Source organism: Hemitrygon akajei, chromosome 17 (assembly GCF_048418815.1).
Source record: "Hemitrygon akajei chromosome 17, sHemAka1.3, whole genome shotgun sequence".
Lineage (NCBI taxonomy): Eukaryota > Metazoa > Chordata > Chondrichthyes > Myliobatiformes > Dasyatidae > Hemitrygon > Hemitrygon akajei.
In genome coordinates, this window is record NC_133140.1 from 72,717,446 (window position 1) to 72,738,249 (window position 20,804).

The 20,804-nt window shown below is 39.0% G+C and overlaps 2 protein-coding genes across 5 annotated transcripts in view; one reads left to right on the forward strand and one right to left on the reverse strand.

The window, feature by feature from the left end:
* The window catches only part of c17h16orf46 (chromosome 17 C16orf46 homolog), a 22,076-nt gene extending 11,012 nt beyond the window's left edge, over positions 1-11,064 (forward strand). For both annotated transcript variants that reach the window (XM_073070379.1, XM_073070380.1), the window contains one exon: positions 1,687-11,064. In XM_073070379.1, the coding sequence (XP_072926480.1) occupies positions 1,687-2,667 (981 nt within the window). In that variant the 3' untranslated portion in view covers positions 2,668-11,064. The remainder of the gene's footprint in view (positions 1-1,686) is intronic.
* atmin (ATM interactor) overlaps positions 11,029-20,804 on the reverse strand; it is a 39,265-nt gene continuing 29,489 nt past the window's right edge. For all 3 annotated transcript variants that reach the window (XM_073070377.1, XM_073070378.1, XM_073070375.1), the window contains one exon: positions 11,029-17,764. In XM_073070377.1, the coding sequence (XP_072926478.1) occupies positions 15,934-17,764 (1,831 nt within the window). In that variant the 3' untranslated portion in view covers positions 11,029-15,933. The remainder of the gene's footprint in view (positions 17,765-20,804) is intronic.

The window sequence follows — 20,804 nt, forward strand, 5'->3', positions numbered from 1 at the left end:
TCAAAATATCAAAAACAAAGTGAAACACGTAATTTGTGTCAATAACCAACACAGTTAGAATATGTGCTGGGGGCAGCCCACAAGTGTCACCATGGCACCAGTGCCAACTGCATGCCCACAACTCAATAACCCTAACCTCTAAGTGTTCAGAATGTGGGAGAAAATCCATGCATTCATGAGGAGAATGTACAGACTCCTTACAGTTAACGGCGATGATTGAACCCTGATCGCTGGCATTGAAAAAGTATTATGCTAACCATTATACTGCTGTGCTGCTGTTGTTTTTCATATAGAACATAAGAAACATGAACATGGAATTATAATCTTTGGTGCATATTCATAAAAGATCAAGGAAATGAAAATGAACTCATTTTACTTTCAGTGAGCCTTTTGTTGCTGCAGTAATGATGACAAATATTCTCTAACTGTCCTGGTTGGTTGGAGAGCCATGCATATAACACTAGTTTTATCAGTAACTCTACTCCTATTATCCAAACATTCATCTATACACCAAGTCTGTAAGGATTTTAAAACATATCATCCAACATCATGTGTTCTTGCAACTGTCTAACTGGTACTAAGCCAGTGTAAGATGTTTTTTTGTGAAAATACTTCACTATTCTTGGGTTCAAGAAAACAATAATTTATTGCTTCATTTGGCAGTGAAGGTGATCACTGTATCTTTTTATTATGGGTGAGGTTTAAAGAATTGAGGTCTGGCACTGAATGTCACTTGCCAGCATGATGTTTGCACACGTTATAGTTTCACCACATCTGCTTTTGAGGCTGGTACCTCAACTAAGCCCCACCCTTGCACATATCTGACAACAGCCTGTAGATTGGAAACAGAATGGAGAACAATGCCAGCTCCAACTTCAACACACCTGGGACAATTCTAGCCCATTCTACAACAAATTCATTAATATGGGAGTTTCCTGCTTTGCAAAATTCACCTATTAACAAACTAAACTCAGAGTCATTGGGGAAACTCACCTGAAAGGGTAAATTCAGGCCAAGTCTATCATGGACGGTGTGTTTTATAACATTCTGTGTTAATGCAATGATGTTGAACAACTAATTGAGACAGAAGACAAACACTTGTAGTGTCATAGAGTCATAGAACACTACAGCACAGAAACAGACCCTTCGGCCCATCTAGTCCATGCTGAGACATTATGCTCTCTGTCCCATTGCCTGCATCCCTCCAATCCATCATGTACTTATCCGAACTTCTCTTAAATGTTGCAACTGAACCTGCATCTACCACTTCTGTTGGTAGCTCATTCCACACTCTGAGTGAAGAAGTTCCCCCTCAGGTTCCCCTAAAGTATTTCACCTTTCACCCTTAACCAATGACCTCTAGTTCCAGCTCACCCAACCTCAGTGGAAAACACCTGCTTGCATTAACCCTATCTATGTCTGTGATGTTAAAATGGAAAGATTAGGATTCCATGGCTGAGCAAAAGTAAGACTTAGTTTACTTTGGAACAAAGCACATTGGAGCAATAGTTAAATTCATCCTGACACTAGTGAAAATGGAGATGTTTCAACTTAAATATTGGATCTAAGCTTCTTGATTACTCATGCAACATAGCAAAGAAATGATTCTATATCGTAGTTCATTAGGCTGCAATAACTAACAGTTGTGAGAAACAGCTAATGTAATTTAAAGGTTTCATTTTCCAGGTGCATGGCTGGAGAACAAATAACCTCCGTTCCTCCATTCCTACATTGAAAACAACTAAGAGACCAAGGAAAGAGGAGAGAAATGGCAACCATTGTGTTGTCTGTGCAGAGATGGTGCCCATCTTAGAAAGGAAGATGGGCCAAGATATTGAACATTCCAAAAGATCCAGTAGCACAACGGCATATAATTTCATAGGGGAGAATTCCAAATCATCTCCAAAGAGAACGACTCCAGCTTTTTCGCAAACCAGGATACCTGTGTACAGCTCTACAATTTCACAGGCGCAAGTAAATGAGGCAAGCAAAGAAGTTTATATCCAAGACGTGACAGAGTCCGAAATTGATCCACACAAAGAAAAAGAAGGTGAAGTTATCCTCAGCACCAACCATCAGGGGCCAGTAAGAAAACATTCCCCTTTATTCCCTCCTGTAAAAATGGCCAATGGCAGTGAAAAGTTTGCACTGGGAATCAAACCAGTGGCAACATTTAGTTTGGGTACACTAAATGGAAATGAAAGTCAGAAAATTGTGAGTGAAACATTGGAGAAGAGACACAACAGTGCCAACTGCTGCCTTAGGACCCATTGTTACAATATGGCCATGTTACAGGTCAGTGAGTTAGAAAAGACTGCAATTTCTCCTCCAGTAGGAATAACAAGAATAATGGATCATTGGTGCTGGCGATATTCTTTAATGCAAGATAAGCTGGCCGTCAGTCACATCCCAGCCTCCAAACTAATGGAATGCCACAGCATAAGGTTACAGCCTTCAAAAATTATGAAGCATCACACAAAGAACATAAAGCAAGATAACACTGGGAAATCAGCTTTCAGTCACAGTGACTCAACTCATAAAATTGCGAGTAGAATAAGACAAAAAGACACATGCCACAATATTCTCCCTATGCTCTCACAGCCAGACCCATCTCCATCTTCAGGACCTGGAATAGCGATCTCCATATTGCCACAGAGACTTCTATAGTGTTAAGTTCACTTCTCTGTGGCCTTCTACCTCAGCTCCATGGTTGTCATGACCCATTGTCGTACCCCACATTTTCCCTGAGCATAGAACATCAGTCAACCCCAATGCATGATGTAGACTTTATGGTCAGTTGTGGTGCCACAATGAATCCTATGGCTCTGGCAAGGAGAAGTTATCAACCCAATAATATTGACAGAATATGATTTGAGTGGTGTTTACTGGGGAGCAGCAAGGTACAATCTTTCTCCTCTCACAGCAATATAAATTTTACTGTAAGTCATTCTGTAAAGACAAATCCAGTTATTTTCAGTCCTAAATGATGTTTTACCATAATTGTAATGCTTAATTCATATCAATTTAAAAAATCCTAAATCATGATCTTGATAATACAAATGGTTGTCACAATTTTATTTCAGCTTAATTAGAACAGAGAAAATCTTTAAACATTCACAATTTTAGACCTTGTGACCTTGATACAAATTCTTCTCTTTCTTTAGATCCACTTTCCTCTTCCACAGATATTCTGTTCTCCAAAGCAAACCACTCCATTGTCTTGAGAGAGCTGGAAGAGTGCATGAGGTGTAGGTTCCCAAAGTAACAAATGCAAGGCAGATTCTCCAGATGATATTGGACTAAAAGGGTTAAATTAGGAGGACTTCAATGACTAAAGGCCAGGCTAACTGGGGTGATTAAAAGGATTGATGGGGTTGAGAGAGAAATTGTGTTGTCTGAGAAATATAGTAGTCTTTTCACAAATACTAACTCAGAAACAGTTCTTAATAGTCTTAAACTCACCAATAAAGTTGCTCATGCTACAACAATTGAGAAATACAGAGCCGAGATTCATGCAAGAACTAAAGGAATTTAATACTTCAAAAAGGCAGCAGAATTAAGATATGAGTCAGCTATAACCCAATTAACAGTGGAATAAGCTATACTGCAGCTTCTGCTTTTATGTTCCCATCTGAGCTGCAGCAGAGAGACTGGATGTGAAGAGTAGGATGGGAAGGAATGTCTGGATAATGGTAAATGAGAACCCAAAAAATATAAAGCAATTGTGACTCGGGGCCTTGATTGGAATCAGTACTATCAGTAGTGGCTTGGATTTTGTGGTGTGCATGATGCACAGTAAATTAAAAATGAAAACAAAATGTTGGAAAACAGACAAAGATGGAAAATTCTAGAAATATGTAGCAAGTTAAGCAGAGTATATGCCTGACTTGCTGACTGTTTCAAGCATTTTCTGTTTCTATTCCATAGTTGCTTGTTGACCAGGAAAATAAGAAAAAAACCAATAACAATCGCATCATCTATGTGATGAACCTCCATTTACCCAATTTTCAAATTGATATTTGGTATTGAAAAGCCACTCTTTCCGCAGTGGCTCAGCAGTAAATCTCTTCACAGAATTCACACAGCGGGGTAGCCAGGAAGAATATAATACAATCTTTCTTTTTAAAAACAGATTTTGAAATAAACATAAGATAGGAGCAGGAATAGGCCACCTGCCCTGTCAAACCTGCTCTTCCATTCAATGGACTCATCTCCACCTACCTACCTTTTCCCAATTACCCTTAATTCCGCTACTATTCAAAAATCTATCCAACCTTGCCTTATGTATATTTACTGAGGTAGCTTCACTGCTTCATTGGGCAGAGAATTCCACAGATTCACCATTCTCTGGGAAAAGTAGTTCTTCCTCATCTCCATCCTAAATCTGCTCCCGAAATCTTGAGGCTATGTCCCTTAGTTCTCATCTCACCTACCAGTGGAAAGAACTTCCCTGCCTCTATCTTATCTATTCCTAATCATGTTATATGTTTCTGTAAGATCTCTCATTCTCTCATTCTTCTGAATTCTAGCACATTAAGTACAGTCCCAGGCAACTTAACCTCTCCTCATAGTCTAACCCCCTCATCTCTGGAATCAACCTGGTGAACTTCCTTTGCACTGCCTCCAAAGCCAGTATATCCTTCCTCAAGTAAGGAGACCAGGAACTGCACGCAGTACTCCAGGTGCAGCCTCACCAGTACCCCATACAGTTGCAGCATAACCTCCCTGCTCATAAATTCAATCCCTCTAGCAATGAAGGCCAACGTTCTATTTGTTTTTTTGATAGCCAACTGCACCTGCAAATCAACTTTCTGTGATTCATGCACAAGCATTTCCGAGTTCTACTGCACAGCAGCATGCTGAAATCTTTTAAATAATTATCTGATCTTTCATTTTCCCTTCCGAAGTGGATGACCTTGCACTTACCAACATTCTACTCTATCTGCCAGACCCTTGCCCACTCAATTAACCTATCTGTATCTCTCTCCAGACTTTGTATCATTTGCACAATTTGCTTTTCCAATCAATTTAGTGTCATCAGCAAACTTAGATACACTACATTCAGTCCCCTCTCCCAGCTCATTAATGCATATCGTGAACAGTTGCAGGCCCAGCAACAACCTCTGCGGTACACCACTCACCACTGATTGCCAGCCAGAGAAACACCCATGTATCCCACCTCTTTGCTTTCTATTGGTTAACCAATTTTCTATCCATGCTAATACATCACCCTCAAATCAATGCATCCTTACCTTATGGATAAGTCTTTTATGTGGCACCTTATCATGTGCCTTCTGGAAATCCAAGTAAATAATAGCCATCTGTTTCCCTCTATCCACTGTGCTTGTTATATCCTCAAAGAACTCCAGTAAGTTTGTCAAACAGAACCTGCCTCTGCTGAATCCATGCTGCATCTGCCTGCTGCATCCATTTCTTTCTAGATGCCTCACTATTTCTTCTTTAATAATAGCTTCAAGCATTTTCCCAACTACAGATGTTAACTAACTGGCCTATAGTTACCTGACTTTTGCCAACATCCTTTTTTGAACAGTGGCGTGACATTCACCTTCTTCCAATCCACTGGCACCTGCCCAGAGTCCAGAGAATGTTGGTAAATTATTACCAAAGCCTCTACTATAACTTCTGCCATTTCTTTCAGTACCCCAGGATATATTCCATCAGGACCAGGGGACTTGTCTATCTTTAGGCCCATAAGTTTGCTCAACACTACCGCTTTAGTGATAGCTATTGTATCGAGGTCCTCACCTCTCATCGTATCCATAGCATCTTTCTTCGGCATGTTAGACATGTCCTCCACAGTAAAAACCAACACAAAATAATCATTCAAAGCCTTGGCCATTTCCTCATGACCCAATATCAATTCCCACTACTCGTCCTCCAAGGGAGCTATGTTCACTTTGGCCACCCTTTCCTGCTTTATATAATTATAAAAAAACTTTTACTATTCATTTTTATATTTTATGTTAGTTTATTTTCATAATCTATCTTCACTTTCTTTATTGCTTGCTTAGTGGTTCTTTGTTGCTTTTTAAAGTTTTCACATTCTTCTAGTTTCCCACTACACTTGGCGACGTGGTACGCACAGGCTTTTAATTTGATGCCTTCCTTTATTTCCTTTGTTATCCATGGCTGGTTCTCCCCACCCTTACTGTCCTTAATTTTAACCAGAATATACTGTTGTTGAGCACCATGAAAAATCTCTTTGCAAGTCTTCCACTGTTCCTCAACTGTCCCACCATATAGCCTATGTGGCCAGACAACCCTATTCAACTCCTTCCTCATCCCGTTGTAGTCTCCCTAGTTTAGGCATAAAACACTGGTTTTAGATAGAACTATTGCATCCTCCATTTGCCTGAAACAAAGTTGAAATTTACAAGATTATCATTTTAAATTTATTGTTATGAAATGAATGGAATTTACAATCCAAACACCCAAAATTAATTATTTCATTTTGCCATAAAATATGGATATTCTAACTATTAAAACCTGACTTTGGCCTTAAAAATATTAAGTATAAAATTTGCAATCTATTCTTGCAGCAGGACAAATGTGTAAATAACTTAATTTTGCATTAATCAACACTCTTCCTTGCTTGCATGATCTGTGGAGTAGGATTCAAAGGTGTTAAGTTTAGGATTGAAATGTTAAACTACATGTGGAGATTTACCAACGCTGGTAACCATTTCAGTCTAATCCACAACAAGTCCTAAAATCTAGGCCTAGTGCATTATATTTACAGTACGTGGCATTTCCTATGATTACCATGTACTTAACTGAGAGTATAGTAGCTATATTCCCTTAACACTGGATGGAGCCTAGTGTCTCCAGACTTGCTATTGGGCGAGTCTCTTTTGTTCAATCCACTATTCACTATGTATTAACTTGCACCATCCAGTTCAATCACTGTGCCATTCTTCTGATCTAACATCATTCTTTGGTTGAATTTACAGATTATAAAATCCTCCTTATACTCAATCAGTTTATGGCCCTTTGATATCTCTGTGATCTCTCCAGCACAATAACCCTGGAAGATATCAATTTTTTTTGCATTCTGACCTTTAACTATTCAAAAACAAAATTACTCCTCTAAGGATTTTGTATAGATATAAATGACTCCCACCCAGTGTCTCACTAACATATTCAGTGACATCACATTAGACATGCTTACTACAAAGAAACTTACTACACATTGGAAACATAGAAAACTTACAGCACAATACAGGCCCTTTGACCTACAAAGCTGTGCCGAACAGGTCCCTACCTTAGAACTACCTAGGCTTTACCCATAGCCCTCTATTTTTCTAAGCTCCATGTACCCATCCAGGAGTCTTAAAAGACCCTACCCTTTCCGCCTCCATCACTGCCACCAACAGCCCATTCCATGCATTTACCACTCTCTGTGTAAAACACGTACCTGTGACATCTCCTCTGTACCTACTTCCAAGCACCTTAAAACTATGCCCTCTCATGCTAGCCATTTCAGCCCTGAAGAAAAGCCTCTGACTATCCAACAATCAATGACTTGTACACCGCTATCAAGTCACCTCTCATCCTCTGTCGCTCAAGGAGAAAAGGCCGAGTTCACTCAACCTATTCTCATAAGGCATGCTCCCCAATCCAGGCAACATTCTTGTAAATCTTTTCTGCACCCTTTCTATGGTTTCCACGTCCTTCTTATATGGAGGCGTAGAGACGTAGATGCTGGGTCTAGGATTGACTTCATTTGAAAATGGTTTCTGCAATGGAATAGCCTGGTATAGTTTTTGAGGTTTAAAACAAGGTTGATGATTAAGGCCTGAAATATTTACATTTTCTGTCTCTCCACGGATAATACCTGACCTACTGAGTATTTCCAGTTCCTATTTTTATTTCAGTGGCAGGTTTCTTGTGAATGATTTTGCCTTGCCAATGCAAATACTGCCTAATGCTACCATATTTTGAAGGCAATTTTCACCTCAAGAATATTGGCAAGAGGGAGAGGACACTTCACATATAAATCTATTAGCTGACTTCGCATAAAAATTTTCATAAACTATAGACCATAAATCATAGGAGCAGAATTAAGCCATTTGACCCATCGAGTCTGCTCCACAATTCCATCATGGTTGATTTATTATCCCACTCATTCCCATTCTCTTGCCTTCTCCCCGTAACCTTTGACACCCTGATTATTCAAGAATCTATCAACCTCCACTTTAAATATACCCAATGGCTTGGTCTCCACAGCCATCTGTGCCAATGAATTCCACAGATTTATCACCTCTTGGCTAAAGAAATTCCTCCTCATCTCTGTTCTGAAGGAACATCCTTCTGTTCGGAGATTGTGCTCTCTGGTCCTAGACTCCCCTCATTATAGGAAACATCCTCTTCACATCCACTCTTTTGAGGCATTCAATATTCAATAGGTTTCAATGAGATCACTCTCATATGTTAATCATTTCACTCCTGGGATCATTCTCATGAACCTCCGCTGGCCCATCTTCAATGCCAGCCCATCTTTTCTTAGATAAAAGGCCCCGAAATTGCTCACAATACTCCAAATTCTGTTTGGCCAATGCCTTACAAATCCTCAGTAATATATCTTTGTTTTTATATTCTAATCCTCTTGAAATGAACTTGAACATTGCATTTTCCTTCCTTATCACTGACTCAACCTGAAAGTTAGCCTTTATGGAATCCTGCACAAGGACTCCCAAAGTGCATGACCATCCATCCACTTCCCTGGACTATACTGCATCTGCCATTCACCTAATCTGTCCAAGTCTTCTGCAGACCCCTATTACCTCAACATTACTTGCACCTCCACCTACCTTTTTACTGTATGCAAACTTTTGCCACAAAGCCATCAATTTCATCATCCATATCATTAACCTCCAATTGCAAGGTAAAGTTTGTAAACCCTTTGTAATTACATGGTTTTCGGCATTAAATCACTCATAAAATGTGGCCTGATTTTCATCTAAGTCATAATAATAGACAAACACAATCTGCCTAAACTGATAACATACACACACAATTGTATTTTTCATCTCCTTATTGAGCACATTGTTTAATGTGTCCAGGCTGGGCTAAGCTAGGAAAAAGTATGTGAACCCTTGTATTTAATAACTGGTAGAACCTCCTTTAGCAGCAATGACTTCCATCAAATGTTTCCTGTAGCTGCTTGGCAGACTTGCACAACAGCAAGGAGGAATTTTAGACTGTTCCACCATATGAACTATTTCAGTTCATCGATATTTTTGGGATACATTGCATGACCGTCCTCTTCAGCTTATGCCACAACGTCTCAATTGGGTTAAGGTCTGGACTCTAACTTGGCCATTCCAAAACACAAGTTTTCTTCTTTGTAAACAATTCTGTTGTTAATTTACTCGTGTTTCAGATCTTTGTCTTGTTGCATCATCCAACTTCTATTAAGCTTCAGGTGATGAACCATTACCTTGACATTCTCCCATAAAGTGCCATGATACAATTTAGATAGATAGATAGATAGATAGATAGATAGATTTTGAATTCATTGTTCCCTGGACGATGGAAAGCTGTCCAGGCTCTGAGGCAGCAAAGCAGCTCTAAACCATGATGCTCCTTCCACATGCTTCACAGTTGGGGTGAGCCTTTAGTGTTGGTGTGCAGTGCCCTTTTTCCTCAAAACACAATGCTGTACATTTCTGCCCTCAAAAAATTCAACTTTTGTTTTATTTGTCCACAGAACATTGTCCCAGAAGGGTTGTGGAACATCCAGGTGTTATGTTTGCAAACTTGAGACATGCAGCATTATTTTTATTTGGAGAGCAGTGGTTTCCTCCGTGATGTCCTTCCACGAACACCATTCTTGTTCAGTGTTTTTCTTATAAAGAACAGAGCCTTTAGCAAGTTCTAGAAATTTCTGCAGGTCTTTTGCTATTACCCTTGGGTTCCTTTTCACCTCCTTCAGCATTGCATGTTGTGCTCTTGGTGTGATCTACTCCTAGGGAGAATAGTAACAGTACTGAATTTCCTCATTTGTGGACAACTTCTCTTATTGTAGACTGATGAATACTTAGGTCTTTGGAAATGCTTTTGTAGCCATTTCCAGCTTCATGCATCCCTACAATTCTTCTTCAAATGTCCTCTGAAAGTTCTTTTGATCGAGGCATGGTGCGCATAAACAGATTTTCTTGAGAAGAGCAAGCTCTGTGAGTAACCTGACTGTGTGTCCTTTTTAAAAAAATATATAGGGCAAGGAACCTCTACAACCCACACTTCCAATCTCACCTCATTGATCGGAAAACCTGATAACAAATAGCTTTTGTAGAAGTTATTACCCCAGAAGTTCAGACTTTTTTTAGACTTTGTGATTGATTAAATTGTGTACTCAGTATTGACGAGAAGTACAATTCCTTGTGTGTTATTAGTTTAGGCAGATTATGGTTGTCTATTACTGTGACTTAGATGAATCAGACCACATTTTATGAGTAATTAATGCAGAAAAATAGGTAATTGCAACAGGTTCACAAACCTTTTCTTGCAACTGTATAGTGTGAAAAGAAGTCCCAACACAGTGCTTCTTTGGCCAAGGTAGAAAAAGGCGTTTAGAATCTCTAGTGGAGTGGCATTTTTTATAGTTTTACTTCATTAACATACCCAATGTATCCACAAGATCAAACCTCAAAAATGTATTCAAGACCAAAGGAAAATAAAAAGAATCAGAATTTAAAGAAAAATAGCTGAATGCCTCAGAACAAAATGGATTTGGGTGCTTGTAGTCAGTCAGTTATTTAGCACAGAAACAGGCCCTTCAGCCCATCACATGCATGCTAACCATTTTGCCTGTCTATACTAACTCCACTTACCTATATCCTTCTATGTCTTACCTACGTACATGCATGTCTAAATGCCATTTAAGCACGGTAATTATGACTGTACAACCAAGTCAATATAAAAAGCAAATCAGCATAATTGGATATAACACAACAATCTGGCAAAACACATTAATTGGCAGGTAACGAAGTAAATTAAGACACACCATTCATATTGAATAAACTGATCTTTATTTGGTGCAACTTTGCAGAGTTCTAACCAGCATATGTTTGACACAAAATATCCACTAACATTATACACCAGCAAATAATTTATGTGCAAAATTTTGGCTAACTGGAGTACAACAAACCTTGTAACATGTTAACATATCTAGCATTAACTTAAAAGAAATTCTTACCCATATTGACCAAAAGGGAAACACGCGTCTTCACTATTTTACATGCATTTACACAAATTTCATTGGTTATACACAGATAATGATTCTTTAGGTGTTTTCAAAGAAATTGATGTAACCGAAATGTGTAAGTTAATGCTGCATGCAGCAGTTGTTTATCAATAAAATATGTCAGTCTCATAAACCGTTGTGTAGTATTCTTTGATGGGTAACTCAAGCAGAATTCATGAACCATGAATTCTCTCCCACCACACCCCCGCCCATGGTGCGTCAAATTAAAGACATAAAAATATCCTTTAAAAATGACTTGGTTATGCTTTTCTCGTGCTGATTTTACTTGTTCTCTTCCAGAGAATACCTGTTCATTTTCCACAGATGCCAGCAGGCTTTCACAACCTTGACCATGTGCAAGCCTTGGCATTTGAAGGTTCCCCAAACCCAATCCTATTTTTATTTAACACTGCCAGTCTAATTAGTGTGTCTGGGCTGCATCAGCATCCAAAGAAAGCTAGAATTATAATGCAACTTCATTTCAAACTGAGTATCAAATAAATGATTGGCCTGACTTTACAGTGTACCAGAATTATCGCTATTCACCAAAGGCATCTGGAGAACAGTAAACTGTCTCCATGTTCCATCTCAAGTTGAAAGACTCAATGAAAAATGCTGATACAGAAGCTGTTACAAGTTGACATAATCTTCAACTGTCTGTTGCCATTAATAAGTTAAAAGGTAAATTTCAAGCAGCATGCTACTCATCAACCTGAAATAAATATCACAGTGACAGTCAACGTCAATAGGATAGCTCACTTTGGCGATGTCCATTTACAAAAGAAAAGGAGCCTTCAAGCAAGCATCCTGATACATTCTATCTATAGAAATAGCAGGGCACTTTATATGTGCAGAATGCACAAAGTAGAATGAAGTGTTATTAAATTGTTACACATTCAAGACAATGTTAGAATTCACTCATCCAGCATGAAAAGTCTCTTTTGCAAGAAATATGAAACCAAAACAAACAAGCCACAATCTCTCACCTCCTCCATTCATTAAACTTAACAAATGAATTATATTTCAAAAATGGGCGAACATTATCCAAGACATTAGTCAAGGCTATAAAGCCACGTTGTAGTCCATGAGTTGATCATCAAATTAAATAATGCAAAGGCCCTAATAAAGTGAAGTGTTGCAATTAATCCAAGTACTTTGTTTTGAAATGTCTGTTCATTATGCCAAGGGTTCTGTAGCAAACAATCAATAAAAAAACAATTTCACTCTTCTTGCTGCACTAGGATTTCAATAAATCATATGCAACGGTCAAAATATGAACATATTAAACTACATTATACAAAAATAATACTGGTGGTTATAGGTTTAACACTGACACTAATAGTGACTAAGTTAAGGCAATGAGTCATTAGGGTCATAGAAACAGTGCATTAACACATTAGAAGTGCATGAACAGATTATTCATTTAAAATCAGTGTTAAATAGGTCCAATGATGGCAGCACAACCCTATACTAAAGAGCAGATGAGAACAGTGGCCTTGGAAATTTGACCTGGGTATTTAACTTATAAATCTGACTCTGACTTTGTGATGGAATCATTTTAAAATCAGCAGTCTCAATCAGACAAAGTTACATTTAACATTGAATATGTCGCAATATAGTACAAGTGCATGGGTTTTTGGTCTAAATATAAATGCTCTACGAGTGTAACAAATGGCACACAGATCACCCAGGTACAGCTTAAGGAAGCTAGTAAAACGTAATATTCAGAAAGAGAAAAATAACAGGATATATAGTATGAATATAGAAATCCAGCATATCACAGGTGAGTGAAGCTTCCAAAATTAAGCTGACATTTGAATTATACATTTCGACAGTAATCTAAAACACTAACCCAGCCACTGCTTTTGATTCTTCTACCAGGTAAGGTAAATGCCCAATTCTATCACAGTATTGTGAAAGGGCTTTTCACAGCATACCTAGCCTCTGCCACACTGCCCCAGCACTTGCGTACTCTCTACACCCCAATACTGCCATAAATATAGCTTCAAAATGGCCCTATGACAGGTTTCCTATGCCTCCTGGTTTAACAGCCTTCAAAGCTGAGCTGCAGGTTATTTATAAACATGACAACCAAATACACACAACGATAGCTCTACACTTACAAATGGATACCTGACTTTGTAACATTCAATAATTTTGTCAACTCTTATCTATATACACCATTTCTGATTTGGACCAGGTCAGAGCAACATCATGTTTTAACTACCAATTCAAACAGGTTAGTTTCCATAAGACATGGCACATAACCAACGAACAAGTTTCCACAGGTTATACTCAAGCTCCACATTTACTGAAAAGTACCGTAATTCTTTCAGGTACGACCGAAAGATTAAAATGGATAAAGACCATCCAGTCGAAAATGCAGAATCACACAAGTTGAACTGGAAGATTAAACACTTTTTTCTGGGACTCTGGTAAAACAAAACATGAGAGCTAAGTACCAAAAATATTTCCCGCAGAATTCATTTAACTTTATATTCCAAAAAGGGATCAGAAATATTCAGTGGCACAGTATACACACAGGGTTATATATATTATTTGGTCGAGGTCTTAAAGGACCTCATGATACTTAAGGAGGATCCAAATACACAACAAGCTTCCAACACTACCCGATCTCCATACTCCCCACAAACACCCAGGTACTGGGGTAGAATTAACCTGCAGGTAGCCCTGGACCTGTACTCGATAGAAGTAATTCTCTAATTAATCTTGGATGATTAAACATACCAAATATAATCATATTTCAGAGTTGTGCTTTACACTGAGATTGAGAGTGAAAGAAATGAACTATAATTATAGCCAATTTTAATAGATCAGAATAACATTAACTTGATGGAACTACGTGGATTAATTCTGCTGCAACTGTGGATTCTCAGTTGATGATTTCTTAGAAGTCAAGAAAGACTGGTCACATAATTCAATAATATTCCTACTGCTTCATGTCCATCTCTTGCATTAGACAAGAAAATCGTGTGCACTTTATCCTATTAAAGATAGAAACAAATATTATAAATAAGCAGAAAATAACCTCACATTGTCATGTGAAATGGTGAAGTGGCTTCTAAACATCTAGGCTATGAAACCCCCAGAGTTTTGACATACCATTAGCTACAAGGCTTGAAATAATCCTGTTAATGAAAGAGTCAAAGCTGCTGTGTGCAAATTAAGCAGCTAGCCACACCTAGGAGGATCAAGTTCCAATGTCAAGTGTCCTGAAAGGGCAGCAATTATATAAAGGGATGATCTGTTTTAGTTAAGCAGAACATTAACCTGATGGCATTAAGTGCATTCATTCTGCTGCAACTGTGGACATTCACTTCTGTTCAAATAAAAATAAGAAAACTGTAAACCCTGGAAATCTTAAATAAAGACGGGAAACAACCAGTTTGGTAGACAGCCTCTAGAAACAGAAAAAGATTTAACTTTTCAAGCTTAAGACCTTTAACAGAACTTAACTCGTTACCAAGGCAGGGAAAAGATGAATAGAACAAAGGGAGTATCCCTGAGAGGGTAAAACCACGAGTTAATGTGACAGTTCAGAACAGATTATGTTTCTAAACATAACCTGCTTTTAACTTACTCCCTTTGTTCTAGCCAGTTCTCTGCAACCTTCTCTTCACCTATTTTTTCATCTGTCACAGTTCTAATATGGTCTTACATCCAGAACGTTTACTGTTTCTGCTTCCACAGATGCTGCCAGACTTGATGAATGTTTCCAACATTTTCTCTTTTCACTTCTCTTCAAGGTTTTCTTCCAATGTACTACAAATATTCAGCTGCCAGACATTCATTTTAAAACCAAGTGCCTGAATCATACCGACAAAGTCAAAATGCAGTGATAAATTTAAACTTTTAAATGAGACAGTGGGGGGGTACTGACACTACATTAACAACTACCCAAAAAATAACAATTCAAACTGGAGACAAATTGGGCTCCCGTCCTCCAGGATTTCCCTGGAATCTGCAAGAATTAGAAACATTACCTCAATTTTAATGGCTTAATATTACATTTATGGACCTAGTGTTGCTAGGCTGGACAGAATGCTCAAACCATAACCTTGGCTGCAAATGTTACACTGTGCACCCTCTTTCTCAAAAGCCTGTTCTTGCATGCTTGGAAGGGTCACAATACCCTTAGACAAAGATCCCAGATGTTCATGAAACTCAATGTCAGCCAGTAGTCAGTACATAGACAATAGAGAAAAAAATGGTGTCATACATAATATTGTACCGTTGAAATATACTAGGATAGGATCAGTTAGGATACTTCTTATTTGATCGTTCAATAGCCATATGGAATATTCAATCTAGTTGTGTGCCTGGTGAAAAGAGAGACAAAAGCAAACAGGCAAACAGGAAAGATGGAAGTAACAAATGCTGAATCAAGGTTTGGTTTAATCAGAAGACCAAATAGTATAGAACTTGGCTTTTTGTCATTCATGAGAAAATATGGAAAGTCCCTAAGGGAAAAGAAGACCCCAATATCCACGTCAATTTAAATATCTGGGATATTTATGTTTTCCAGTTCTAATGAAAATTATATCCCCAAAAAGCTGCTTCAAAACAAGGTGCACAGTAACATAGCATTAACTTTGGTACTTCCACATCCCAAAGCTGAAGTCCATGTTCCCTGTTGTCTTTACATCTCAATTGGTGTGTTTATCAGCGCTCTCAAATAAGGGAACAAGTTCATCACATGTCTGCGTCTCAACTGAACTGAAATGACACTCCATAGTGTTCCACGCCATATCAGCCAAGAGAAAGTCATCTATTACGGTCTGTGTTTCATTGCTAGTGAAAAAAAGACTGCCAAGGTTTTCAAAGGAACTGCTGGTTGTCTGTGTTTCAGCGCAGTTTAGCCGAACCTGGCTTTCGGTGGTACTAGTGAAATTAGTTCTACCATGCAAGTCCTCCGTTTGAGTTTCAGTCCCAGAAGATTCTGCATTTATGGAGAAATTGGACTGTTTCAAAATGCTATCAAGAGGTAGATGTGGACCGCTGTCCAAAAGGAAAGTGAAATCTGTTTGAGTCTGTGTGTCAAACATTTCTAGTCCTAAATAGCTGGACTGACCCCTACCATTGTATACCTGGGTAGGATGGTCTGAAAACAAAAAGTCTGTTTGAGTTTCAATATCCAGAGATTCCAATGCAGATTCTGTCTGTAAAGTACCAAACTCATTTTCCTCTGTCTGGGTTTGTATGTTGCTTGCAGATAAAAATTCTTCAATGTCGAAGTCAATACCTGCATTCTGTGACTGGCTGCCTGTCATATTCTCACCAGAAGCATTGCTGGCATCAGATAAAAGACCCCGGTGTTCTAATGAATGGTGTTCTGCTATGCTTTCAGATAGAATATTTTCCAAGTCATTAAAAAGGTTAATTGTCTGAGTTTGATTGTCCGTCATTGAATTCTGTTGAAGTAAAGTGGACTGAATGTGAAAGTCAACAGCAGATTTGTTAGTGTTCTGTAAAAGAGCATTATTGTTGGGTGAATGGGGTGGTCTTTGGTCCTTGCCCATTGCTTCCAGGGCAAAAGTAGTTTGAGTTTGCCTACATACACTGCAAGAGGGGTCTAAAGAATGATCAAAAATCTCTTCATGATTATTTCCATTAATAAGTGTTTGAAATGTTGGGTCTCTTCCTTGACTAGAATTTGCCAAAGTCTGTGTTTTCCTGGAAACATTACACAATGGAAAACAGGGCTGACTGAAAGAATCTGTCTGAGCACTTATTGACGTAGTGATTTTGGTGTCAGGTTCAAATGTTTGCGTTTGGACACTTACAGGTAGCAACACTTGGGCACCAAAGCTCAGATCAGTTTGTGCACAAGCTGATACAGTGTTCTCTGTAGTACAATACATGGCTAAAGACTCCGGTGCTGTGCTCTGTGCAAGATAAGATATGTCTGTTTGAACATTCATAGAAATATATTTGTTTTTTTGACCTAGGTCTCCAAGTGATTGTAATCCATGATTGCTGGCAAAACCTGAATCCATGTTGACTTGTACTGCAGTATTGACAGGTTCAACCATCATTATGTTGGGCAATTTAGAGGTGGGAAGGTCACCTTTAAGATTCAAAGTTTTTGTTTCCAAAGTTGGTATCAGAGTTCCCACTGATGTAGGCAAAACCTGCACTGTGTTCACAACAGATCCTTGATTGTCAACAGCAACAACAATGGACTTGACAGAATTATCCATGGGCATGCCTGAAGATAAAAGAACTGGTAAAGGTGTTAGGTGCATAACAGGAAATTTGACAAGTGCAGCTTTGGGCTTTGGTAACAGCAATTTCTGAATCTGTTTCACAGGTGCTGGAGCCTGGTTATTGCTGGTATCTTCACGTAAGTGTTCAGTGTTGGTTCCCTTGTTCATCTCCTTCATCTCTTGGGCCGATTCGGTTCCTTGCTTTTTTTCAATGTTGTTCAAATGATTCTGACTTAACCACTCACTCTTCCTCTTCTTGCGCGGTGGCTCCCTAGACAATAGATAGAAAGTTAACGTGTTAGAACCTAATGACTAAAACAAGATACCCTTCACTCAAAGCTGCGCAGGTTGACTCTGTGGTTAAGAAAACATACGGTGCATTGGCCTTCATCAATTATGGGATTGAGTTTAGGAGCTGAGAGGTAATGTTGCAGCTTTTTAGGACCCTGGTCAGACCCCACTTGGAGTACTGTACTCAGTTCTGGTCACCTCACTACAGGAAGGATGTGGAAACTATAGAAAGGGTGCAGAGGAGATTTACAAGGATGTTGCCTGGATTGGGGAGCATGCCTTTTGAGAATAGGTGGAGTGAACTTGGTCTTTTCTCCTTGGAGCAATGGAGGACGAGAGGTGACCTGATAGAGGTGTATAAGATGACGAGAGGCATTGATTGTGTGGATAGTCAGAGGCTTTTCCCCAGGGCTGTAATGGCTAGCACGCGAGGGCACAGTTTTAAAGTGCTTGGAAGTAGGTACAGAGGAGATATCAGGGGTAAGTTTTTTTTATGCAGAGAGTGGTGAGTACATGGATTGGGCTGCTGATGATGGTGGTGGAGGTGGATATGATAGGGTCTTTTAAGAGACTCCTGGACAGGTATATGGAGCTCAGAAAAATAGAGGGCTATGGGTAACCCTAGGTAATTTCTAAGGTAAGGACATGCTTTGTGGGCTGAAGGGCCTGTACTGTGCTGTAGGTTTTCTGTGTTTCTATGTTTCTATCAGAATTGGAAACAAAGGGGGTAAAAACTAGAATGAGAACTTAGGACAGGAAGGAGTACATGCTGGCAGGTGATAGGCAAGAGCCAGTGACGGGGTGTGTGAGAGAGGATGAAGTAAGAAGCTAGGAAGGGATAGATGGAAGAAGTAAAAAGGGCTGAAGAAGAAGAAATCTAATCAGAAGGGACAGTGGAAGAAAGAAAAAGGTAGTGGAGGGGAAACCAGAGGGAGATGATAAGAGAAGAGGTGAGAAGGGAACCAGAATGGGGAATGGAAGAAGAGAGAAGGAGGGAGAAATTACTGGAAATTTGAGAAATCGATGTTTCTCTCATCGGGAGACTACCTAGTTGGAATATAAGGAGTTTGGCCTCAATCAGAATGGGAATGGGAAATCCAATTGAAATAGACAGCAGGATATCCCGGCTTTTGTGGTAACAAAGCAGTCTGCCATGGGGAGGCCTCACTGGGAGCACCAGATACAATCAAAGTCCCTGACTTTAACCAGATAGAGCTGGAATCACAAGAAACTTATCATGGGCAAGTCACCCTCCCCAATACGACATCTATGGCAATTAATAAAAATCAATTTGTCAAACCAAGACCACTCCAGGACTGGAAAGGAAGGGGGAAGATGCTAGGATAAAAAGATGTGGGGGCGGGGGGAAGGAATAGATAGAAGGTGACAGGTAAAGCCAGATGGGTGGAAAAGGTGTTTTCCAGTCCTGAAGAAGGGTTTTTTGGCCTGAAAAATCGACAATTTATTCATGTCCCTAGATGCTGCCTGACTTTCTGAGTCCTCCAGAGTTTTATGTATGTTATTCCAGATTTCCAACATCTGCAAAATCTGTGAAATATGGCTCTTCAAGATGTCCAAAGTGATTAAGCAGGTTTCCACATATGTCAACTTTTGCATTGGGCAATGTGAAATCTACTACTTTGCAGCTCTATCTTCAGAACATAAGGAATAGCAGCAAGCTATGTATGTAGGCTTTTAAGGTTATTCTGCCATTGTATAAGATGGCAGTTAATGTTTCATCCTGTTCACAATCCTGGACAAACCAAGAATTCTACAAATCCTTTACTGCCCAAAAATCCAAATCAATCACAGCCTTGAATTGAGTCAACGACTGAGCATTCACAAGTTGTTCTAGTTAAGGATTTTGTAGTGGGTAAAGAAATTGCATTTCATTGTTATATAACCAATCTTATTCAACCTGCAGATTATCTAGTTCTAGATTCAGGTTCAGTTTCATTTGCATTAACAATCAGCACAACCTAAGGACATATTCCAGCAACACACTCTCAAGATGGTTGAATCATGTAATTAACAACCTTGCAAAGTCTAGCATCAAATTTACCATCAGACAAATCTTATTTTCAAACTTCAAAGTAAATTTATAATCAAAGTGGATATATGTCACTATATACAACCCTGAGATTCATTTTCTTACATGCATTCACAGTAAAAAGAAACACAATGGAATCAGTAAAAAAGACTCATTCAACAGATGGACAACTACTTCTCAAGAGTAAAATGTACTCTGATCAAGAATGTTCAGCACCTAGTATTAGTGTAATTGGAAATCGATCACTCAATTCAGAAGCTTTAACACACAACCAGGCTTCACTTCTTTCAATATACGGCTAAACAGTCAATTTGAATTATGCCTCAGCTGCAATACCCCATGCTCAAATGATTGGAAAAGATCAATGCATGAGCGGTGATGAAGACTCTAGTTTTAATAAGGAAGAGGGTAGTGGATGAGGAGTGAATGAGGTCTGGGATAACACAGGGAGTAGGAAGCAGACTTTAAATTTTTAATAGATCAGGGAAATACAATATGTACTGGTTTACACTGATTTTCATTGCTGTGAATAGGAATGGTAGCATGTAGTTTGTGCACAGGCTTTAAGTCTGCATGTCTCTTTTTTTGTGGATGGGAATCAAGCTCCACACCCAGTGGGAACTCTGATATTCCTTCCGCACAGTACTTACACCTCATGTATGGGCAAACCAGCTTGTCAGTGGGGTTTCTTGGTTTGTGTGCACAGATACACGGATTTACAAAACTTTAACACACACTATAATATGCAACTAATGTTAGTACTAAATGTTAAGATATCACTCCTTTAATCGCCTTGCACAACAGATCTCCTGGTACCTTAGATGGAACAGAAGAAACATTACAGTCTATTTTGTTCACCACATTTCTTAGAAAAGTGGCATTAGTACCAGCTTTCTCAAAACTGGAGGAGACACCACCAACAATGTTTTACCAACTTAGAACAATATCGACCCTTCAGCCCATGATGTTG